This window comes from Passer domesticus, chromosome 1 (genome assembly GCF_036417665.1).
Source record: "Passer domesticus isolate bPasDom1 chromosome 1, bPasDom1.hap1, whole genome shotgun sequence".
Taxonomy (NCBI): domain Eukaryota; kingdom Metazoa; phylum Chordata; class Aves; order Passeriformes; family Passeridae; genus Passer; species Passer domesticus.
Window position 1 is genome coordinate 116,495,771 of NC_087474.1, and position 26,002 is coordinate 116,521,772.

The following is a 26,002-nucleotide window of genomic DNA, read 5'->3' on the forward strand; positions in this document are numbered from 1 at the left end:
AAATGACTTTTTGCTGTTGGCAAAATTAGCAAATTTAACATAAAGTATGGAATACAAAATGAGCAATGTTATTGACACAGTTTGCATTTATGGCATAAAGGTGACCTTCTCTCTCAGTTCATGGGATGGTACACTCAGAACTTAATTTATCCCGTGCATGCAGATCTGTGCATGGCTTGCAGTAATTTTAAAATGTAAGACAGCAAGACTCTTACTAAAATAATAATACAGAGACTTTAGAACTCTAATGCCAAATGAAAACAAAGACCTACAAATAAAAAACCCCCATGTTTTGACCTGCAGTGACATTTTAACACTGCCCATTATCTGGAAAAGTCTCTGCATCATAAATACACATGGTTGATAGATATTATTAAAATACTCATGTAACAGTTTACCAAACTATTTATCTATCTCTACACCTTCTACAAAGGTGTAAATGCTTTACAAGAAGTTATTGCTGCTCATCTGCTAGGCTCATTCACAATTTTTTTATTGTTTGCAACAGAAGTCACACTATCATCTTCAAGCAGACAGCAAGTAGTCTTTAAAAGCAGCCATTTCCAAGACCTTATTTGCTCACCCTACAAAAACTTTAGGTACCTTTTCAAAGCTGACAGTCACTTACAGGAACAAATGTTTGGAGACAGCCGCTTCAGTTTTTTATCTATGTCCTACATGACAGACGGGACTTAAAAAATTAAGAATCTTTGTATACTATTGTTGGGTTTTGTGAAGAAAACACAACTCAGTACTGTCAGGACTCAATAACTTTTCTTTTTGGTTTAAATCAGCTGCAATATAAAATCCACAGACACTGAGACATTGGGCACTTTAAGCCAGGTTTCATCACTGCACCATAACCTGCCCAGCAGACTGGAACAGCCATGTTCTGCTGGGATGTCTCCTGCAAAATTGCTTCCTAAAGCCAGATGCACCTGTGCTTTTGTAGGCTTTGCTTCCTTTAAATAGCAAACTCACTGAAGGCTAACAAAAATCTTCCATTTTAGCCACACTATATTGTCTTTTTGGCATGCATCTGTAAATTACAGACTTTGTTTCACAAACTGGAAGGAGAAATAACTTCCAGATAATTTGCAGCTGTAACAACTGATATAATCACTTTCTCTGAGGAAAAAAGATCCATTTTTATAAATAATGACACATATCTTTCTTAAATAATTAACTGGCACAAAGGCACAACAAGAAGATTTTAATTAAATGAGATTTGGCATGGTCAGAAGTGCAGGTAGTGACACACAGGGTAAGGATGAGAGGGATTTCTTTTGCTGTTAATTTGTATTTGAAGTTTCAGTGTGATGCAGACTTCATTCCAGCTCTGGTAAACATACTGAATCAATTACATTTAGGCAAAAACACCTGCAGTACCTAAAATGCTGTATGTGCTATTTGCCCCAAGCTATTAAAACCACTGCCCTAACATATCACAGTTCTGCATAAACGCACTTCAAGAGGTTAAAATTCCCATCTGTTTCAGCGCTTCTCTCTTCCAGTCAGGAAAGCACTGTGATCTTGACCTTCTCCAGCTACCTTCATACACATGAGCACTCCCTGCCCACATGTGCTGACCCAGTTTCCACTAATTTCAGCAGTATTTCTGCTCTTGTGTAGGAAGTACCTTTTCAACAGAGCCTCCTTCAGAAGAAACCAAATCAACCGAAGCTCCTTTTGCATAACCTACCAAGCAGTTATAAGTTACTGGCTACTGGATGCAGATGACAGACTGATGTGAACCTGTGACCTCTGAGGGACCTACACTCCCCCATTAACCGTCCCCGAGAGCCAAGTTGATCAATTTTTTTTATAAAAGCACATACATGCACTAAAGCACTGCAAAGGGAAAAGTGGGGTTGAACAGAAAAGCACATACTGAATTGGAAAGTCCAAGACTTTCACTGATTGTGATTTCTGCAGTATAAATGCATACTTACTGCTTTACAGAAAACAACACAAGGGGGGTTTTGTTTTGGTTTTGTTTGAGTTTTTTCCCCCCTTGATGAATTCTGACAATAATCAGCACTGAAAGCTAAATCTATGCAAACATTAATTGGATTTAATGAATGCACAGTGACAAGAATTTGATTTAGGGAAGTACGTTCCAAAGAACTTTTACCATAGAAGATGATACTAAACAAACACCACAACAGCTGATGGAAGGAGTATTGGTGGTTGATAAAGCCACATACTTGACCCGCTGATACCGTTCACACTTCTGTCAGTAAAAATTATTCTTACAGAGGGTAGTTAGCAAGGTATCAGTGTGTGAGGTATCAATGAGTGAGAGATGTTTTATAGATTAGAAAATACAGACATTAAAAAGACCCTGAAAACCGAATTTTAAATGTATGATTTTTGTTTATCTTTCCCAGCAAGAGTTCTGATGCACCAGTTTTTTTGTATGGCTAGGAATAAATAATTTACTGTGAGGGCAGTGAGGCACTGGAATGGGTTGTCCAGAGAAGCTGCAGGTGTCCCATTCCTGGGAGTGTTCAAGGCCAGGCTGGATGCTGCTCTGAGCTACCTGGTCCAGTGGAAGGGCCCCTGCCCATGGCAGGGGGTTGGGACTAGATGGTCTTTAAGTTCCTTCCAACCCAAACCATCCTACGATTCTCCTCTGTACAAACCTACTTGTGTCAGGCATTCAGGTTTAAGAACCTGTACTACATACCACTGAAAACCTTACAACATAAACACCACTAACAGTTTATGCATTAAGTTTCTGCCACAAGGCTTGAAAATGAAACAGCTACACCATATAGCAATAATTTGAATAACGAACATAAATATGACCCAAATCCAGGAAAACTCAACAGAGTAACTTCCACTGACTCAGCTATGCATCTTACGTGCACAACTAGCTGACAAAAACCAGAAAAAATGAAGACAGGAAATAAACTCTTAGTTATGCACACATAGTATTATGTTACTAATGTTTAAAAGCCACTCACTTGTGGAAAAAAATAAAAAAGAGGAACTTATTTTTTCTCTTTTCATGTGCTTAAATTTAAAAAATGACCTACTGTAACCAGCGAGCTGCCATTAATAAAAGCTCCATGCTGAAAACAACTAAGAGCTTACCCTTTACCCACACATAATTTTGATACAGGTATGCTAAATGCAGACGTCAAAGTCTACTTACATAGATGTTTTGCTTGTATTTGATTGCCAGTTTACTTGTATTTGAATATCAATTTGCAAGCTAATTAGAGAACATTGCTTAGCCCATTACAGGAAAATAGTGCTTCACCATTAACTGCAGTGCTATCTCACTAATTCCTTTAAAGACTGGCTTCAAACACCATCTTCATCTCCATTCAAAACAATTAATGTACATTTATTTTCACATTTTAAACTGCAGCGAATCAAATTTTTAAACACTTTAACAGACTGCACTGCTATTTTGATAGCTTTTATATTATAAATTGTGCTTTTAGGGATTCTGACTTTCCTATTTAAAAGAATGTTAAACTGGAACTCACAGAGGGCCTTAAATATCCTTCTTCTCTACAATCTGAGAGGCATATGCCATTAACTTTCAAAACCAAACAAAATATACTTCTTAAAAGGCAGCACAGTGCACAAGAAAGAGCTGCAGGCAAGCAGACACGATCATAATATTTGCCACAGCTCACAGGTCTGCCAAAACACAGCAGACGGTAAAAAAGAAGAAAAAAAATAAATCTGAACGGGCCAGTTTCTGAACTCTGCAGGCAGCTCAGAGGAGGAGGAGATGCACCTGAGCCACGCTGCTCCTCTGCCCAGAGCATCAGTGCCTACAGGCAGGAGCTGCAGGCAGCAGGGCGAGGGATGGCAGCCGTGGGCAGCACTGGGTGCCCTGGTTCTCCGGGATTATCTGCAGCCAGGCTGGCAGGTTAATGGGATTGCTCACTGTCATCTGCAACCCAGCTAAGAACCGTCAGCACAATTCACTGCTGTGCCTGGGCAGCGCTGGGATGCAGCAGCCATCAAGGACAAGGGATGGCAGGGCACTGATCCTCACTGCCCAGTCCTGGATATATTAAAACAGCAGGAAGAAAGCACTGCAGAGAGAAAAGAGGGTGGAAAAAAACCTACCAGAGAATCTAACACAGTGGAGCTTAATTCAGTTATGACCTCCTTTTATCTCATCACCACTGACACACCTCTTTTCTCATTAATTTATCTCCTTTTTCACAGCAGATCCCAGCAAATCAACAACTAACCTGACCCAGAAGAGAAGGAGCCCAGAAAAAGAACAGTTTTGTGATGCATTATCTTGCTGATCAAATTCACTCACCTTGCAGCCACATCATTGTAATGCATTTGCAACAACAGGGAAGATTCAAACTTTGGGTATATCCTCTCATAGCTTAAATTAAGGCTGGTGTTTTCATATGCACTTAAACTGCATGTATAGACAGACACACAAGGTGAGAAAAGATGAAAAAACATTGGTAATACCAAATCACCTATAACAAAAAGCAGTAGTGAGTTTTAATACCACTTCACAGACACTGATGGACCCTTAGTGCTCAAACTTATTGTTTCCTCCAAAACAGTGCACAAGTCATGATGTGCAGCTGTAGGTACTGTAGCTAACCTCATGTCCTGGCTATGAGATCAGTTTATCTTCAAAAGGCATGTTCTTGTGCATGTTCTGATCTTGACTGAATACTCACATAATTATGGTTTTTTTAGCTAAAATGGCAAAAAAATGGAAGATGTGGGACACCGTGCTTTACACCATTTTGGTGTAAAGAAGGCCTGGTTATTCCCCCTAGAAAAGCTTCTCAGCACTACATGCTCACTTATTTCATACTGGTGAGCTCTACTGGGTCCTCAGCATTTCCCTTAGGGTGGATATTGGATGTCCATGGCTGGCTCAAAATGGATGCCATGAGGAAATCTGAAAATATTCCAAGATATTTTCCTTTTTACCTTCGGTTGCTTCTGCCTCCTCTTCCAACTAATGTGAAGTTTCTCTGCTCCTTCTAGGGTTGTGGAAAACCTCTGCTTTCCCTTCCCCCTTGAATAACACCCAGCTTCATAACTCCACCCTCCATTCATCAGCCTTCATCACCTGGATTCTTCTGCTTCCATCCTTTCCTCAGCTCCATTTTGCACTCCAGTGTTTCACTCCATTTATCCCCCAACATTATTTTCCCCATCCTCTGGAGGACACATCAACCTGTGAAGGCATATGGAAATGAGTAGAAAACCATCTGTGCTGTGTTAAATTGGAAAGATTTGCAGGGTACCAAAGGCCAGTTGCTCCTTCTACAGTCCAATTAGAAGATAATAGCAAGTCCAGCAAATTTCCTTTCCATCCAAAATATGACCCTGTTTTTTTGCACCTTCCTTCTGCTCCTCCTTTCTCCTGAGTTTATTTAGCAAAGCTAGCTCTGATGCCTAGGACATATTGTGAAAGCTTGGAAGTGAGCTCTTCCAAAAGTTATTATTTCCAGAATAAAAAAGTACCCTGACATTGAGTGTCCCAAGTTTAACCAAAAGCAATAAATCTACCTCACTGCATTAAATCAAAATCAGAGCAGTTCAAACCATACATAGGATTTGTTGACTGACATCCAAGTCTTCAAGGCAGTAGTATTTGATTTAATTTGGTTTTTAAGTATTTAAATACTAGAGGAGTTTATCTGTGTTTAGTATGGTAATATGTTTTGCAATAAAGGATATTTCCTGTAATATCAGTTCAGTAGGATGCTCTCGTCTTTCAGACAGAAGAATGACAAGTCAACAGAAGATGCAGTGTAGTCCTAAGTGACAATCTGAATTCCTAATTATGAATAACATTTTCTCCTATTATGTATACTAACACAGAAGGCTTCACCCGAGTTTCTGTTCCACGTATTCCATAAAGTAATGCACCGCACAAAAAAATCTTTTTTTTTTTCCCATGTGGCTCTTGCATGCAACAGCAACTTCCTTCTGTTACTAAATAAATCACCCAATACCTAGGGGCACCTTTGCAGAAAACCTCCCCTAGTTTGGGGAGGTTTTCTGCACAGCTTTGCAGCCATTATTCCTCCCAGCCTTCCCTAGAGCACTGGTCAGCACTGAAGAACACTCTAACTACAATGATTCCAAGAAAATAATGGCCCCTTGGGAATCAAAGCCAGATGGTATAGCTTAAAATTGAACTAAGGCTACACTAAATGGTGTTAGAAAGACTATAATGCTAGACCCAGCTTCAGAGGGCAGAAAGAAACATCCCCTTTGCCATCCTTCATTGAGCCACAGTCAGAGCTTAGTGAGGCAGCTACCAATTCTGCTGTTGTAATTCAGATTTCTGCACACAGAAAGGACACTGCATCTGAGACCCTCACAAGTAACCAGCTGAACATAGGAAAAGGGAATAAGTACTAATTAATTCAGTGCATTCCAAGTAAATGCACTACAGACAGAAATTACTATCTGAACTGGACTAATTAACTAAGATAGCAATTTACAGATCCCAGAACACTGCAACCATTCAAGATTTATATAATTTCTCTGTAGGTGTATTTTTCTCTTTACCAACATGGAGTTATAAGAATCTACACGAGAAACAGAAGCAGCGCTCCTTTTCCAGGGAATAAGGGAGAATCGTGTTTCTTCTTAGGAAAAACTGGACAGAGTAGTTTATTTAGGATTTTATTATAAACTGTATTTTCACCTGTATTAAAAACATTCCATGAAAAGTAAAAGTTTTGTTTAGTACATTTCTATACAATTTTTTTAGAATTCCTTTTTACCTAGAACTTGAGTCATAAATTCTTTGATACTGGATGTACAAATTGATTCACATACTACATGCAAGTCCACAGTAGCTTTACAGTCCACCAAGGGATAACAGAATTATGTTTCTGAAACAGTCCTTCGTACATATTTGTTAGTCCTTTGTATACATTCGTAACATCACTGCATTTCATTATTTATGCTTATTTTCCATTTATATCTATGTAACATTCAGCATACAAGGTTGAAACGAGATGATACCAACTTACAGCCAGTAGTTTAATACTCAAAAATAAAATCAGGTTTCACATACAAGTCAGACAAAAAAAGAAAAAAGAAGTCACCATTCAAATAGGAATATTACCACTGTTCTGCAAGGTGGATATATGATTCATATACTCTAGAATATAATCCATGTTTAAGTAGTTGGTAAAAGGGAATAAGGAAACAACATCTCAAGAAAAGCAGTCTCTTGCTTCAGCAAAAGAAAGCTCTAATTTTCAGGGGACAAGTATCCAAGAATAGATTAAGAGTTTGGTACATGAACAGACAACTGGTATCACAGAACAGGTACTGTGCTAGCATAGTGAAAGCAAACAAAAGCAGCTCTTCCAATCCAGGATAGCAAGCTCAAAACTGACACTGGAGAATTTAGGATGCTATGGGGTATGGAAAGAGTACAAATGGGAAAACTGCTTGAGAAAAGAAGATGAAAAGGATTAAAACGGCAAGAAACCAAGAACTGGAATGCAACTGTAACAGACAATAAAACAACAAGGCACAGCATCACCAATGTGATGCAATAGAATTTACTCTGCTTCTCAAAGAGGGCAAACTAAACCTACAAAATCTTAAGCATAACTCAGAGGGAAAAAATATCTTAACAGAAGCTTCTGGAAAAAAATTCACTCCCATAAGGCTTAAAAGAGTAACTAGAAGGGGATGGTAGGTTGTGGTGGTTTCTTTCTTTCTTTTTCTGCAAGAGGGGGCAGGGTGATGAGTACAGGAAAAGAATTTCAGAAAACAATACATTTGGGAAGAATTGAAACAATTTTTCCCCAGCTTGCCAGCAGCTCATAGAGAGACCCCATCTATCTGAGATTGTTTGGCTGTCTGCCTGGAAGGAACTTGTCAACTTGTCTTTTTGCTTAAGGCAAGGAGACTTCAAACAAAGCGGTTACTATTTTCATTTTTTTTAATAGAAGAAAAAAGAAAAAGCCAACATTTTTTTCCTGGGTAAAGACTAATTTCCCTCTTGGAAAATATAATTCTTCTAAGAACAGTTTCCTTGGCTCTACAGTTAATCCACCTTAAAAGATGTGCTGCTGTCTTCAGTTTTAAGCATTATAACTTTTTAAAAGGAATTTTATTCTTGGCTGACAGTAGACATTTGTATATGGAGAATAATAAAACAACACTAGCAACAAAGCCAAGTAGATTCACCTGGGACAGACAGCATCCATGTAACTCTCCACTACATCAGGAAAAAATGTCAAGTTACTCTTGAGCCACCAGGCCATGCCTGAGGGCCACACTACCAACAAGAACACATTTCTGGGTTGAGACAAATTGGTATTTTCAATGGTAAACTACAAAATAAGTCTGTGGGAATGCAAAAAACCAAGTTTTGCCACTCACTTTGAAAGCATCAAAACAAACACTACTCTCTAAGCATTCCACTGCTAGAGGAGAGAAGGCAGCAGGGACACCATGGCTCTGTTTAAGACTACAAGGTCACTCAGAAAAAAAGTCTAAAGGAGTGGGAGTGAAAGTTTACCCCAGATAAATTGGCTAACCCCATTTATTTAATGGTTTCATGAGCACTTGGTACCAGGCTCACAAAGGAGGGAAGGCATAAGCATGCCTTTTTTGGCAGAGCTGATGCTTACTGTGGCTTAAATGAAACTGCAGTGTTTATCATCCATAATCACTGCTTATCTCTGTGATCAACACCAAAATATTTTTTTTCTTTATCACTGTGCAACACAAAGACCTTAGAAATATTTTATAGCTATTCAGCATTCGAAGGAATGGTTTAGGAATGAATTTTCTTAGCAGAAAACTAAAACCATGCATTTAGTAGCAAGACAGGCAATGTTAAAATAACCTGTTGGAGAGATAAGAAACTGCTCCAATAATTATCAGCATAATAATCTCTACGAAATGATTCTGCAAACCATTCAAGTAACCTTTTGAGGTGAATTATTTCAGCTGAAAAAGCTTTATTTGTATCTTAAAATTTGCAGGATATAGAACAAAGATTAGATAAACATGCTGGACATATCAAACTGCCACAAGTACTTTTCCCTGGATGAACTACAAAAATGTGATAAAACCAGCGCAAGCAAGGGCATTTAATATATTAAACGGAACTCCCTTTTGACTTAACCTCTTCTTCTACAAATACTACATCTTATTTATGGCTCTCCAAACAGTAATCACATTATATTTACAGAAACCAGTCTTAAGTACTGTGCCCTCAATTTGGGTTAGATATCTACTTCTATTAGCTGATGACGGGAGACTTATTTGCATACTACTTATTTTCTTTTTTAAATGTTGGAGGATTTAAGTCCTAAAAATTTTCAAAGTATATTACATTTTAAAAGAGCTGGAGGCTCAAGTAGTTCCATGGTTGTCCAAAGACAATTTTTAGAAATGAATGAAGTTTCTCTTAATTCTGCTTCTGAAATTATTATTTTTTTTCCTCCTTTACAGAAATTAAGACAGTAGTTCTGAGGTCACCTAGTTCCTCGGTAAAGATCACTGTAATATCAATGAAATTGGTATCAAGTGAAACAACATGTCAAACATAGTAAATTAATTTAATATTACGGCTATAGGACTTATCTTAAATGTATCTAGTGACCTGAGAGTATTGTATCTTGAAGTCAGACTTGCCAGATATTGTACAAGACAAATTGTAAGGTATCAGCTTCAAAGAGTCTCCAAGGATATGACTAGTGAAGTCTGTTCCAGGGGAACACAGGACCATGGGGAACTGGTGACACTATGCCAGAAGGAGGCAATAGGGGACAGTCTATATGGTGCAGGTCACCTCCTACACAGCTCAGTCACAGCCTACAAATGGAGAAATTTCCACCTTCTGTGACCTCTCAACTAGAATCATCTTCTCCATTTCCTCATCCTGAAACCAAGGGCAACAAGGGCAGCTCTCTTTCTCTTCCTCAACCCCCCACCCCCATTAATAAATGTGGAGCATTTTTTCCCTTTTCCAAATTAAGTTATTCTGAATATATATTGCTTCACCAATTTTTCCACATACTGGGATAACTGATCACCTGGACAAGAACTGAATGTGTAGTTGCCTCTCATGCCCTCACGAACAAAAGTTAAAAATCAGCAGATGTTGTCATAATGTCCTAGCCATAGGAATGAACAAAGCCATTATGAATTATTCTTAAATGCAATGGGAACAAGTCCGATCCTCCATCAAAAACAAGTACACCTGAACACAGGATGAAAAACAAAAACCTCTTCAAAAAACATACAGAAAACATACAGTATAGTGCAGTGCAAGAAAATTTCTTATAGTAGCGTTTTAAAAGCCAGATGTCCTATGTTACTGCAACAAATGGAATGCAAAGACCAACAAGTGATATGATAATTCTAATTTTATTTAAATTTTGGTAAGACAGAAGCCAAAGAACTTAAGAGAAGCCTCTATCTTTTATCAAATATGAGTAGAAACATAGGGACAAAGAATGAGGAAAAGGCTGAGGTACTTGGTGCCTTGTTTGCCACAGTCCAGTCATAAAAAAACAGTTGCTCTCTGGGTACCCTGCCCCTGAGCTAGAAGACTGTAACAGAGAGCAGAGTAAAGCCCCCATAACACAATGAGAAATTGTCAGTGACTCGCAGCATCACTTAGACACACACAAGTCTATGGAGCCAGATGGGATCCACACAAAGGTGCTGAAGGAACCAGCAGAAGTGCTCAGCAAGCCACTTTCCAACGTTTATCAGCAGTCCTGGATGACCAGGAAGGTCACAGCTGACCAGAGGTGAGTAAATTTGATGCACAGCTACAAGAAGGATCTGCGGAGCTACAAGACTGTCAGCCTAATTTAGGGGCTGGGGAAGGACACGATCAAGGCAGATCACCTTGAGTGCCACCATGCAGCACATACATGACAACCAGGAGATCAGGCCCTGCCCATCTGAGTTCATGAAAGCCAGGTACTGCTTGACTGGCCTGATCTCCTGTTATGACAGTGACCCGCTTACTGGATGAGTGGAAGGCTGTAGGTATTGTCTACCTTGACTTTAGAAAAGCCTCTGACACTGATCAACACAGTATTCTCCTGGAGAAACTCCCTGCTCATGGCAGAGTTCACTGGGTAAAAACCCAAAAATTTTCCAGACAGCCAGGCCCAGGGAGTGGTGGCGAATGGAGTAACATCCAGCTGGCAGCTGGCCACCAGCGGTGTTCCCCAGGGCTCACTGCTGGGGCCAGTCCTGTTCAATATCTTTATCGATGATCAGATGATCGGGATGAGGGGATTAAGTGCACCTCAGCTGGGCACGAATGCTGATCTGCTGGAGGGCAGGAAGGTAATACAGAGGATCAGTGAGCCAAGGCCAAGTTTATGACCTTACTGCTCTCTACAACTACCTGAAAGCAGGTTGTAATGAAGCAGGGTCTGGTCGTTTCTTCCAGAAACAAGTGACAGGACAAGAGAAAATAGCATCACCATCCATCGGGGAGGTTTAGATTGGATATTAGGAGGAATTTCTTCAGCAAAAGGATTGGCAAGCATTGGAACAGGCATCCCAGGAAACTGTTGGAGTCACCATCTTAGGAGGTATTTAAAGGACATGCAGATGTAGTGCTTAGGGACGTAGTTTAGTGGTAAACTTGGCAGTGCTGGATTAATGCACTGACTTTATGGTTTTAGAGGTCTTTTCCAACTTAAATAATTCCATGCATTTAGATAGGCGAGGCGGCCAAGATCAGAATCAGGCACATGATTATCCCTACGAAGCAAATGTCATGCAACTATACTTAACTTCCAGCATCATCTGAATCTAGTTTAATAACCAGAAAATAGGCTTTTGACAACAATAGTATTTCAAAATGACAGTGTAATTAAATTTAAGTCAAAGCTATGCAATGATGGACTGTATGTTTATGTGTAACCAGCAAATTATATGCTTTTAAGCATGTCAAAATTTTCAAAAGAATTAACCACTGCAGTAATTCAGTTGAGGAAACGGTAGTAGGAAAAAGACTCCCCCAGGTCATTTTTCAACCAGCTGATATGATGTGATACATACTGTTTGCCTCATACAGTGTTTCCAATTCCTACTTCCCTAAAATGTTATGCATTTTAATACCATTCAAGGACAAACCAACAGTCATGCTTCACTCACTTCTGAGAAGCAAGGGAAGGGACTGTGGGACTGGGATGAATAATGAGACAGGAAGTCAGTTTGTCATCCTGCGTTACTAGTTCAGACTCAGTTAGAGCTGATCAGACATCATCATCAGGTTTCCATGAGCAACGACAACAGACAATTAATGCCCAGTCTACTATGGTTCCTAACTGGTGGGAAATGGAAAAACTGCAGAAACAGCCTTGATTCCATAGAAAGTAAAGAGAACTTCCACAGAACAAGGTAGATCTCAAAACTTGTGTGATCTCCATTTCAAGAGAACTGATGGTATGACAGTTAGCCTATAACAAACATTTGGTGGTTTCAAGGCAGAACCCTTAGAAAGCATTTGGCTGCATCCCTGTTTCTGCACCCTGCCTGTGTTTGCTCATCACATACCAGGGAATTCTCATGTTGATGTCTATTACAGGAGAATATAGAAGAGCCATCTATTAAGTCCCATTTGGTGAAAAAGTGAGGAATATTCTTTCCTCTTTATTATTTGCTCAATTGGCAGAACATTTGCTTCAATACATAAATTTCTAAGCCATCTTTTCATAAAAGAAAAGTCAGTGCTGGTAGAATATACTTTCTTGAAACTGAATACAGAAAGCTTTAATAACTCAAGTTTAAATACACTAAAGCTAATCAATTCATCCTGCATTCAAGTTTCCATTATACTTCTAAGAAAGCACAAAACAGGTCTGTAAAATATAATTAACGAGAGACTGCTACATACAGCATGTAAAATCAAGACTACAGCTTTTACTTCATTTGTTTGCAGACTCATTAGAATTTTTTTCATTTAAATGTCTCAAACTGTGTAGCCAAATTTATACGTGAAAGAAACAACAAATTAAATTAAATTAGTCCTTATTTAAGCTGTATTTGAAACTGTCTAAAACTGATGTTCTTAGTTCCACAATTTCCAAATTAGATTTAAAAAATTATGTTAGCGGTTCAGAAAACAGATAAATTAATGCAGATTTTTAAAAACCTTGTACTTCTGTAAGCTTGTATACTGAAACTTAACTGGCTGGGAAATCTAGGAAACATTCAGAGCATCTGCCTCTTTGTCCCACTCTATCCCTGCAAAATAGAGACACAAAAGGAACAGTGAACTGAATTCCCAACCTGGACAAACCTGGGCAGGTGTACTGACTGCAGGGCATCCCTGGTGGAGGAAAGGGCTTGTGCTCACCGAGCAGGTCATCCCCAGCCTGGGCACCGTGCCATTTGGATGCAGGTAGGTGCCAGGGTGAGAGAGCAGTGCACTGTCCCTGAGACAGCCCTGGCACCGTCCTGCCTCTCCTGGCATGCCTCCTTGCAGAGCCTGCAGCGCTGTGGTCACTGACCGGGGCTCACAGACAACCACTCTCTCATGCTGCTGCCCAGCCCACTACTTGCTTCCTACAGGTATCTCTCCTCAGACTGCCATGAAAAAGCAGTAAGGGAACCATCTCTGCACTAACATAAGCACTAGCACTGGCTGTAACTGCAGTTCTTCTATGAGAGGTAAAGCAAAAAGGAAATTTTGCTTACCTTACCTTACATAAATGGGCTGTAAGTACAGACTAATGGCATATATATTGTCAGTGGTAGGAAGAAACGTCAGTGTGAATGCTGTGCTGAGAACTAGAGGACAATAATGGGAAGTTCTGCAACACTCAGTGTTCTCAAATTACAGTCAGAGGTGCATGTGCTGTCACCAATGCCAACTGATTTTCCAAGTCCTATGACAGTGATCAAGAAATAATCACAAAGCAGCTGATGTTCTCTCCTGAAAGAGTTTGTGTCCTACTTAAGGATGAAAATGCTCCAGAGTGACTTATGGCTACAACGAGAAGAAACAAAAAAGTTCAAAATATGTTTTCTAACAGTACCATTGAGAAGAGGCTGTCCTCCATGTACACTCCTTGACACTACTGCACTGTGAACATCTTCAGGAAATCCAGTCTTGCATGACAAATCTTCACAGGTTGCTTTTATCGGTGCCTGAAACACAAGACAAAATGTATGTAATACTTGCAACCCACATTCACCAGAGAAACATTCCAGTTGGCAGATATTACACTTTGCTGCTGTTTTGTACAAGCAAAATCTTTGTTTCTGAACGACTGCAATTAGGACTGCGAGGGCAAAGGGTTAATCTTTCTGATAACTGGAATGGAAGGAACAAATCCCACTTGTCTGGTAAGATCTAAATAATACACCGTCTTGATTCTTCTGACAACTGAACATTTCCACTAAACCAGACATCTAGACTGAAGGGGAATCATAAAGGGAACAAAAACATTCTTTCCTCTGGAAATAAATGTTGCACAAAACACATCTCAACTTTTTCACAGCCAGACTGCTTGAACGGGATCACTTCAACCACTGGTGTAAAATGTTTTATATAGAATATTTCTATGTGAGGCTGCACCAGAACAAGTAAACTAAAACAAAATCTTACATTTGCAATAACTTAACAGAACTTACACTTTTGTTAGCATTCAAACAGATACCATATAAAGCCAAATGTTTCCAATGCAACTCCTATTTCAAAGGGACATTAAGTTAAAAGGAGAGCAGCTCATTAAATTTGCACAATGGAAGAGCTGAGCCACTGAAACTGTTTGTTCTCTCACTTATTAAAAAAGTTTACCCTCAAATCACATTCTTAAAAGAGCTGCATAAATGCTTTTCCATTAAGAAATATAATACAGCATTTGGAAACTTGTTTGTACTGTAGTCTTCCATGTTCAGAAGATAATTCTGGTAAGAAAGCTATTTTCCAGGACAGCTAGTTGCCTATTTGGAAGGGAAAAAAAAACCAAAAAAACCAACAACCAAAACCAAACACTTTTTGTGGCAAAGGACTAAGATTTCTTTTCAGTGGATTGGTTTCATCTCATTTTAGTACTGCACAAGAGAATGGACCACCTTACATGTGGCCACATGACTGTACATTGGCAAACCCCTTTCACACTGTACACAGCAGAGAGGTCAGCTCCCACTGCAGCCTGGGCTGAGACACAGCCAAGAAACCATGACCACTGCCACACAATCTCAAACACCTCTACATGCCAAACAAAGGCCTATCCACATGCATGCCCAGATGTAGTACATGGCCTTGGAGCAAGCAACTGTGTGATTATATCATACTTAAATCTGATCAAGACTTAAATTAGATTTTCCTGTTTGCTTTCCAGATAGGCTTCCATCAAGCAGACCTACTCAAGGCCATGCTACGTATCCCTGCATCGTGCAAAGAAAGCCCTGCAGGAAAAAATAAAAAAGGGAGGGAGAAAGAGGAGATAACAGTGTTACACCCATTCACCCCAGTAACCTCAGGGAAAGAGAGCATTAAAGCAGAGATGCTTTAACAGGAGCATCTCAAACAACAAGGGCTTCCTCAGGGAAAGGGGACCAGGTGGAAGTGTAATCTCTCCACTGACAAACATGGCCAAACTCAGCATGTCAACCCCTGCTGGAACAGTTTTATCACTAATACAAGGAGGCATTTGTAACCCACTGCACTGCATTTATACCAACAGTATCCTAATTGCACAGCTCAACACTGACACTAGCAAAACAAAAAAAAAAAATTTACTTACTCACAAGTTAATGCACCATCCAGGTATGCGCTCAGTAAGAGAATTTGTAATTATCAATTTTCAGATTAACTCAAACTGTTGTGATTTAAGATCTACATGGGTATCTCACCTGTGTACAATTACTTAACTAGTTTTTTTATGTTTATATGGAGACCCTAAAGAGAAAGCAAATGAATCAACGGTTTAGCTATCACAGAACCATGTTCCCTACAAAACTGGAACCAAGATCTGTAGCCATGTGCCAACAGTCTATTTATATACTGAGTTTTCAAGATAAAAAGATGGCAAATGAAAAATAACTAAAATTTCAACCAGCCAGTTTCCTCAGCTTTAGATCATATCACAGGATTGATAAAGTTTCCATAATCTGAAAGAAAAATAATAAGACTAATTTAAACTACTGCACAAAAGGTGACTTCAAAGTAATGTGGTGGAAAATGAAATATAAGTCTTCCATGGTATCTTTGAAACAAAAAGGTACTGGTTGGGCAGCTGAGGAGATAGCAGGATTTTTAACAAGACTGCACCAATGTGTTTGGGAATCTTTCAGCCTTTCCAGTAATCTATATGTACTAAACAGCTCTTATAAACTGAAACAATGCTTACTGAAACAAAGGCTGGGGAACATGAATAGAGAGCCTTCTTTATTCTTTCATTTGCAGCCATCAATTTTATCCAGAAACAAAAGACTCTACTCTGCTCTCCAAAAACAGCCCTTTGTAAAGGTTGTTTCAGAATAAAAACACAAGGGAAGAAGGAATTCAAATTTTCAGCAATTCTTAATCGCCCCGTGTTAAGCATTCTGAATTAAGTAGAAGTTGCAACTTCAGACACACTGGGTCACATTAAGTTCAGCCTAAGAGTACTGCAAGACTTAAACCATTTTAACTCTAAGAAAAGAAGGATGCTGAAATATTTTTATCCCCTTATCTGGGGCAAAAGGCAAAACCTAGTGAAGATTATGGGACACATTATTATAATTTACAGGATTTTGTGTGATTAGTACAATTCCCAAGACACTTTCAAATTTAAGATAATATTACTTGTACATTCATCTGCAGAAGGACACTACTTTAAAAAAAATCTCTTTAAGACAGAAAGCAATTACCTTAGCTTGTACCCACATAAAACCTGCTCAGTGGAGTCACAAAGCTTTAAACAAGCTCAGCACTTGGAAAATTCTCCTCTCAAGTACTATCAGACTTTGTGACAGCAAAAAAAAATTACTTCTAAAAAACTATCCTGCTTTCCTCATACTTTATGACTTGTTTAGCCATTTTTAACTGCTAAATGAGTGATAAGCATTACCATCTCCAGATGCCAGAGAGATAGTCACACATGGTATCAGATCATGCATATAAACTCAGTACTGTAGATCTCAGATATAAATGCAACAGGAAAACAGCAATTATGAAACAACATGATGTAAATTAGAAGTCTTCTGTCAAAACTGTTTTATTCAATCAATTAAAAGAATTCACCATTTTGATATAGTTAGGCAGTTAAGCCTGCAGTTTTGACATCCTGCTCCTCTGTTACTTTAGTTTCATCTCTAGATATGAAAACTGTGGTTTAATTCCAAAGCTGTATTCCAGTTTGATTAAAAAAAGGGAAAAAACAAAAAATCCCCACAACCCACCAAAAAAACCCCTGAAACCAAAAATACCATTAACAACCTGTTTACAATCTCAAGTGTATAATTCTAAGGAATTTGCATTTACATCTTTTTCAAAATACCACCAGTAAAAGTCTTCCAACAATACAAGTCTCAGAGTTTTGAAAAGTTTCTAACTAAAACAAGCATTGAGCCAGGCAGAATTTCTTCACTAGCACTGACAGATCTGGACTCATAACCGATTTCCATTGTTTTTAATAAGTAGACACATTTAAAATTCCAAATATCTGGAAATATCCATTTAAAGAAACATGTATTTCAAAATGTAATCTCACCACCTCCTCAGCATATGCCATACACCACTGGAGTTCAGCAGTAGCTACTATTCTGAAATATCCAAGTCTCTTCCACTTTGCATCTACTGCTTTGCATCTACATGTACTACTACACAAGATTTCTTAACAACAATTGTACCAAAATGCAAGGCAAGTTGTTTTTGGAAGACTGCTTTCTTTTTTAATCATTGTAACTTAGTCCCATAGGAAAAGAAGCCTAGATAGTAAAATGAGAAAGCAAGCAGGGTACGTATCAAAGACAATATCATACTACACAGTATAATTGAACACAGTACACTTACCAATTGCCAAGTATAGCCAATTCACAGGACATTATTGTGTGAAGTTCAAAACAATGTCTGACATAATTATATGTATGATGAAGCAAGAATGGGGTGTTTGAGCTCTTCCTCCTTAATAGCCAACATTCATTTACAACTACCACAGTAATATCCAGCTTAACCACAGATCACAGAAACATTTGTGACTTTGTTTAAAGACTGGGTGTTTCTCCATTAATTTAAAAGCCAGGATGATACCCAATACTCACTTGCAACTAGAGAACTCTAGAAACTCTAGAGAGTGTTCTGTCCATTTTTAGTTTTGTGTACAGACATTATTGACACAATGGGATATGCTGTACAAGGTAGTATTATTTAGTAACGAGTTTCTACTTACTGTCATAAAGCATAAGAAAGATACCCTGGATGACAGAAACATCTCAGAAAAGCTTTAGATACTGGAATTCAAAATGTTCAGCAAGTCTCTTAAATCCCAAACTTGCTGCACACAAAGCTGCCAACAGTTTATACTCTCACAGTACTCAGTACTTCAGCAGAAGTAGTCAAGTACAATTTGTTTTCAACCATAGAGTGCAACTAGAGAAAAATAAAAGTGCCTTTCATTCAAATTGTTCTGGAAGCCAAAAGCTTCCAAAGTGGGTGCCAGGCCACATCCTCCCAGAGGTCATTCAGTTACAGCAGAAAGGGCTTTCGTTACACCATCTTCACTTCTAATCAGTGCCCTACTTTGTGAACAAGGTTTTAGATCAGAAAATCCAATTTCTTAAACCAACACTTAGAGCTCTCAAGCACCTTCCCCAAGTAAGAGAATCTACAACTTTTATGCTACTATCTGGTTTGAAGTAACTTGCCTTAAACCACCAAAGGTTCATAGAATCATACAACGCCTTGAGTTGGAAAGGGCCATATAAGTCATAAATTTCTATCCTTCTTGCCCATGGGCAGGGACACCTTCCACTAAAACAGTGGGACTTGCTCGAAGCCCCACCCAACGTGGCCTTGAACACTTCCAGGGATGGGGCATCTACAACTTCTCTGGGCAACTGGTTCCACTGCCTTACCATGCTCCTAGTGAAGAGTAACTAATGTCAACCTCCTGGTTTCCAGTTTGTAGCTGTTTCTACTTATCCTATCTCTACATGCCCATGTAAAAAGTCTCTCTCTCTGGTCATATCCAGCCTCTCATCCACCAGCACCACCAAGCCCTGCTCTGCATCTGTTCTTCCCCCAGCTTTACAAACCATGTTCACAGCCTATCCTGTTAACCCCCAATGAGAGACGATATTCATTTGCTCTACTAAAAATTACAACAATTATTTAGTATACCCTACGTAGCTCAAACTCATGATCCAAGTTTGAATTTTCTCCCTCCCTCAACTAGGAGAACATAGGAGTGGCTGCACCTTCCAAAACACATGGCTCTTCAGGTAAGCCACAGCTCAGAGAAGGATATCTTAAAATTTCTGTATGTCTATGTTTTAATGATTGTTTTAATAATAACTTTAAAAAAATTGATCCATGCATTCTAATTTCTCTACAAGAAATGACATCTCTCTGATTTGGCAATAGCCATTGTATTGCTCACACTGAACATCTCAGCCCATAAAACTGCTGCTATTCCACACAGGAAGATGCTGCATTTTTCTGACCTTTGGGAGAGGCCTTGAAAGGCCTCTTCGGGGGAGATCACGAAATTTTAACTATGTCTTCAGCTGCTGGGTGATAATGATATGCTAATTATAAGGAAGGAGAGAGTCCTTAGAGGAGTCCGTTGGTAAAAATATATTTTTTAAACATGTCAAGGAGTGCCTAAAGGAGAGGATAAACACACTTTTTGGAAACATGGTATTTAATTAAATATATGAATACTGAATAAAATCAAATACTTTAAGTGAAATGCTGAAAATATTTGGCAGCGAATCACCTTCCATCTTGGAAGCTGCTGATACGCTGTTTTCATAAGTCATTTAAAAATAGAAAGCCTAATTTCCCTTCTTTATTCAGACAGAGCTCCCATGATCTTTCAGCAAGAAGTGCAGGATCAAATCAAATGATGAATCATGCACACTTGGATTATATACCTCTCAAAGTGAATAGCAACATGGTCCAACACCCAGGTGAAAAAGGTCCCTCTCAGCTCACTCACAAACTACAAACACACTTGAGGAAAATACAGATCTTCCTTAAACTAATCCTGCAATAATGTATGTTTCTTTCCTCTCAGGATTCACCTCACTATATGCCACTGTTGGCCAACAAGCGAATCTCAGCCAGTGGCAGGTGAGAAGTGAGAAGGATGTCAAGCATTCTTTTTGCCTTCATTACTCTCCACACAAAGTTTGGGCAATGCTCTCAGGCACATGGTGAGACTCTTGGGGATGATGCTGTGCATGGCCAGGAGCTGGACTCAGTGATCCTTGTCGGATCATCAGCTTATTCTGTAATCTGTCTCACTGAACCTTACGCACAGCTGGGGCTACTGGGTTAACAGAAGCACAGAGGCTACTCCGTAAGGCCACTATGGGATCCTTCTACCCTTTATAACAAGAATTTAAAATAAAAATTCCAGGGAACATTAAGAGATTGCACAGCTTTTGTGAACAGACTTGTGCTTTGTGTGTGTACATTGTTTGAAATAAGTTACGCTCTCATCCCAATGGGCATGCTGGTAACTACTGAAACTACTGCAAGCTTTCTGAACTTTTTGTTGCCCTAAAAAAGCACTCACAAAACCAGTGAGAAACAGAAAGAGAGTTTAATTGGTAAATGATTTTGTTAAGCAGGAAAAGCCATTCAAAAATTCCTCTTCCTTACCACATGGCAAGTCCCTTACACAATACTGTCTGTATTGAGTAAAAATAACTTTACTCACAGCTTCCTCAAGCTATTTTTAAATATAAACATGCAATTCTGTCACAACTAAACTGTCTCATGTGCTAGTACTCAGTTATTAAAAGAACTAATAAATTATATTACTGATATAAAGCATCAATGAAACCAAGCAAGACAGAACATGACACGGTTCTTCCAATGATGTTTCTGGGAAGCCTTTCACCTTCTAGAAACAGAAAGGCAAATAACAGGAAGTTTTTGAATTACACACTCTTGACTAGACGTAGTTCAAAAATATGGTAATTTTGGGCAATATTTTAAAAGCTGGTACCAAAACTATACATTCATCTTCCCAGCACACTGAGCTGCATGCCTAGGTAGCAGTACTACCCAGGAAGAGAGAGAGCAGTAGAAGGCTCTCTAGAAAACACACATTTATTAAAAATACATAGACTGACAACATAAGAATATATGCCTTATGGTACATAAGCAGAGTATGTATTTCTGAGCTTGCTGAAATACCTGCCCAGAAAATTCTGTGTATTAAAAAAATCTGATTATCTCCTGTTCTGTCAACCAATGACTTAAATTCAAAAAACTCATTGAATTACACAACCTTATCTGTCCTACAATAGATGCAAAAAGGAGATTTTTCAAATGTATTTTAACAAAATATATTTAAATAATACATTCAGTTTAATATCCAGGGAAATTCAGCTCAGCAATTATCTGAATTTTGAGGATGTGTCACTTAGACAAGACAGACAAGGATTGGAGAGCTCTCTGCTGCAATACCCTGACACATTTAACTTTTCCAATGGAGTCTTTGAAGACAAAACAAAACCAGAACACGAAGAGCTACATCGAAAAAGCCTGAGATACTCCACGTAACTACTCTGGTCAGGGGCTTATGAATGTGTTACAAAATGCACTCAATTCACTACATCCAGTGTACTTCGAAAAGAGTTAATGGTGTTGGTGTCTGTTAATGGAGTCATTTATCAGAGACACTGTAAAATTCATGCTTACAGAGATAAAGAAAAATAAATCTAAGACACAGGTATATTATGAGAGTCAGAAAATTTACCCACAATAGGGGTACGTTAAACTACGTTAATATTCCTCACCCCAATTCTGCCAGAGTCTACTGCTGCTGTTGGTAATTACTAGAGGGGTAGAGCTGGCAAGAAATGCCACTGTCAGATTCTCAGCTGAGGCAGCTTAACAGGAGTGTCATTTAGGGTAGTAGCTTTATCACCTGGATACATTCGCTAAGACCTGGAATAAGACCAAAACTGCCTGCAGAGGGTAATAACTTACGTCCTCTGTCATCATAATTCGAATTCAAACCAGTCACCTAGGCTCAAAAGGCTCCAATAACTGCTTTATTGTTTACTTGCCTTTGATTTAGAAACAGACAACATCTATGTAGTGATTCAATCAGCTTATTTGAAGAAAAATATTCCCTTTTTGAGCACTTGATTTCTAATTTGTGTTCCAGTTTATTCCTAATAGTAGTTTCATTCCTGTAAACTCATACTGGCTTTCCCATTCCTTCGTTTGATTGGAATTGTTAATTTAGCCAGAAAAACAAGATTAATTTCTTCCATCCTATCTTCTGTTAGGATTTTTTTCATGTAATACTCCCAGACTCATACTTATATGCTAACCAGCAAAACAGAGTGCAGTTTTCATTCCCTTCTTTCTTGTGCAGGTTACATACTGCCAAAACTCTTAAACCGTATTTCCTGTACATAAACAACATCCACAGATCTGCCCTTAAAATCTGACTCCAGTTACGATCTCTCAAGTAATTCCATAATGACAGCTTTTCTACAACACTAACGAATAACTGATTAATAACTCTAGAAAATAAAGGTAGATAGATGGTGTATTGCAGAGAGGAAAAACTGAGTGAAAAGGTTCAACATTTCAGAAGAACCTGATACAAATAACCTCCTACAAACCAAAAGCAGTAGGTGTGACAATGGGGACAAAAGTTAGCAATGCACCTAGCTGGTGAAGGCTCCTTCAGTATGCATGATGGAAGAAGGGGGGAGGAAAAACCAGCTCTTAAAATGAAAGTGTTGTACAGATACAGGTCTATAAATCTGATTTCATACTCAAGTTCCAATTTTATTACACACTATTAAAAATCAACCCTAACCTGATTTAATGGATACCCAAACAAGGGGGAAATTGGATTCCCCAACCATAACGTGCCAGTGACACTGAGTGATATGTAAAAGCAACAAGGCTAGTTCCTGTCCTTAATTCATAGCCTGTGCTTCAATTTCAAACCGGTCTTGGGTAAGGAGAAGGAAAAAAAAAAAAAGATGGAATAAAAGCTTACTGCAGATTTTGTGCTTTAAAGATTTATTGAGATAGGAAGACTAAGCAGAACTGAAAGCACATACAGTAAACAGCACATAAGGACTTAAAACAAAAAAACAAAAACACACGAAAAAACCAACCCAACACAACAACAGCCGGTAAGTGGCACACACAAGTTTCTGAACAGGGTGTCTGCTATCACATGCAGCCGCTCATGCCCAGCCGGACACTCCCGTGTCACGCCAGCCACCCTGCCGCGCGTCCTCCTAGGACTCAAGGGAAAATCCCCGGCTGCCGCGGAGCAGCGTTTCAGCACCTCGCTCGCCTGGTGCAAGTCATCAGCGCCTGAGAGCGCCTCAGAAACTGCGTGAAGGACTCAGCTGCCCGGGGACCCCGTGAAGGGACAGGAGCGTCAGAGAGACGGAGAAGCGGAGAGGAGACGGGAGGCCGGGCGGGCTCCTCCCGCCCCCGGTGCGGCGGAGGCAGCGGGGCCGCACCATGGACAGTGGCTGCGCCGGCCGCCTCCCCCTGCCCTGCGCCAGCCGCTGCGGGCGCGGCGGGAGGGCGCCCTGCCCGCCCGGCACCCCGGCCCCGCCGCCGGCCTCGCCTCAACCCGCTCCCCCGGCCCGACAGAAATGCCCCAATCGTAAATACCATTAAGAGGCGATGATCTGCGCCATCTGTCCCTCGGACTTACCGCCCTCTCCACCCCCGGCGCCGCGCCGGATACGAGCTCAGCGAGCAGAAAACGAACGGGGTACCCACCGGCTGCCCCGGCTCCGCTCCCGCCCCGCACACTCCTCGCCGCCCGAGGGGAGCCCAACCATCACCCCGCGGGCACTGCCCCTGCTGCCCCAACGGGATCCATTTTGTCGTCTCCCCGTCCTCCCCACACCCGCCCCGTTACTCCCATCTCTCGCCAGACCTCCACTTTCTGCACCCCACTGGGAGCACACCGCGGCTAGCGGTGCCCAGCGCTAGCCCGCGACCACCTGCCCGGGACCCCGTCCGTCACCCGCCGGAGCGCCCCGGCAAGGCCGCCGGGGGCAGGCAGCAGCAGGACTTTCATAATAATAAATTAAACACTTCGGGGCCCGAGCCCGTCCCAGTGGAAATTCCCGTTAGCGGCAGGGGGTGGGGAAGCCCAGCGTCCAGGCGGAGGCTGATTAAATTCTTCTCGGGGAAAGGATTAGCGGGCGAGGGAGCCGGGGGTGGCCGAAGCGCGGGGGCTGCTCTCTGCCCCGCACCTCTCTGGCACCACAGCCCGCCCTTCATCACGCGGGACGGAGGGGGGAATGCTCGCTCCGTCCTCCACTCCGGTACTTTGTCCCCCGCGCCGGCGGCGGGGCCGAGCTCCTGTGCTCCTGCCAGGAGCGCGGGTACCGGCAGCTGTCCCCCGCGTCCCGCAGCACCTGCTCTCCCGGGAATGAGGGGGGGATCAGTGCCCCCATCACCTCTCTCGCCTCGGGACCACCCTCTCTCTCTCAGCCGGCCCCGGGCAGGGGGCTCCCTCCTCTCTCTCTCTCTCCCCGCGGCGCGGAGCCCGGTGGCGGGGCTGCCCCGAGCAGGTGGCTCTGCACGAGCGGCCACAAGCCACCCCGGGGCACCCCGGCGGCGGGGCCGCTTTCCCCTACCCCCTCCCCGAGACCCCCACCACGAAGTGCAGCCTGCCTGTTCCCCCCCCCCCCCCCTTCTCCCCCCAGCTCTCCCGCCTTCCCCGGGCATCGCCGCCCGCGGGGGAACAAAGAGCCGCAGCCCGGCCCGCTCCCCGCCGGCGGTGCTTACCTGCTGCAGGGCCGCCAGCAGCATCAGCGCCAGCGGCGGCAGGATCCGCGGCGGCGCTCCCGCTACCCGGCACATGGAGGCGAGGAGGGGCGGCGGCAGGGCGGCCCCCAGCAGTTCCGGAGCGCGGCTGGAGCCCGCGGAGCGGGGCGAGGGGAGCGGCGGGGAGGGTCGGGTAGCGGCAGCTGCCGGGAGCTGCGGTCGGAGTCTGCCCCCGCCTGCCGGAGCCCGCTGCCGCTCTAGCTCATGGGCAGCGATGCAGCGGAGGGAGAGAGAGCGGGGGGCGGAGGATGGGTGAAACTCAGCTCTGGGTCAGCCTGCTTGTCTCTCGGCCGAGCCCCCTCCGCGGTGCAGAGGGTGGGCAGGGAAGAGGAGGAGGATGGGCAAACAAAAGGCTGGGAGATAAGAAAGAAGTAGTCGCTGCTGCTGCTACGAGGCCGGTGCGGCGGCGGCGGCTCCCTTCGGCTGGCAGCCTTCCCCACGGCTGGATCGTGCCCGCCTCGCTCCTCCCGCCGGTGCCCCCCAGCGAGCTCGGGCAGGCGGCTCCTCTCAGCGCCTCAGCCCAGGCACGCCAGCACCGCCGCTCCGCCGGCCCCAGCCCTGCTGCATGCTCGCCCCGCACTTTCTCTCTCCCTCTTTCTTCTCCTCCCTCCACCCCTCCCCCTGCAGGCAAAGCCCTCTGTCGAAGCACAATGATAACAATACCCCAGCAGCCTCTGCCTGCCGTGCGCCTGTCTACGCGCTCGCCCGGTGCCTGCCTGCCTGTCTGCTGCTGGCAGCTCCCTCTCCGCCTCCCGTCGCTCCCTGCCGGCCGCACGGCCAATGGGAACGGCACGGCACAGTGAGCGCCGGGGAAATTCGCCGCTGTGCCTGCGAATAGTGCTGCCCCTCCTCGGTCCCCGGAGAGCGGGCGCTGGGGGCAGCGGGGCAGGCGGCAGCGCCCGTTGACCGTGCAACACCAACAGCTAAAGAGCGGTGGAACGAAATAAATTCCAACCCCCACACTTAGTGTACTACAATGGTTTGGGGGGCGAGAACTTTCTGGGGAAGGAAGACGCGTCCCCGCCTTGC

The 26,002-nt window shown here is 42.1% G+C and overlaps 1 protein-coding gene across 3 annotated transcripts in view; it reads right to left on the minus strand.

The window, feature by feature from the left end:
• The window catches only part of CDH2 (cadherin 2), a 114,384-nt gene extending 88,831 nt beyond the window's left edge, over positions 1-25,553 (minus strand). The window contains exons 1-2 of one of the 3 annotated variants that reach the window (XM_064384819.1): positions 24,935-25,553; positions 14,016-14,127 (exon numbers count right to left, since the gene is read on the minus strand). In XM_064384819.1, coding sequence (XP_064240889.1) covers positions 14,016-14,127; positions 24,935-25,009 — 187 coding nt within the window. In that variant the 5' untranslated portion in view covers positions 25,010-25,553. Of the gene's footprint in view, positions 1-5,080; positions 5,184-14,015; positions 14,128-23,803; positions 23,823-24,934 lie in introns of those variants that run through there. The other 2 variants (XM_064384832.1, XM_064384837.1) reach the window with 2 other exon arrangements.
• Between the last annotated feature and the right edge of the window lie 449 nt (positions 25,554-26,002).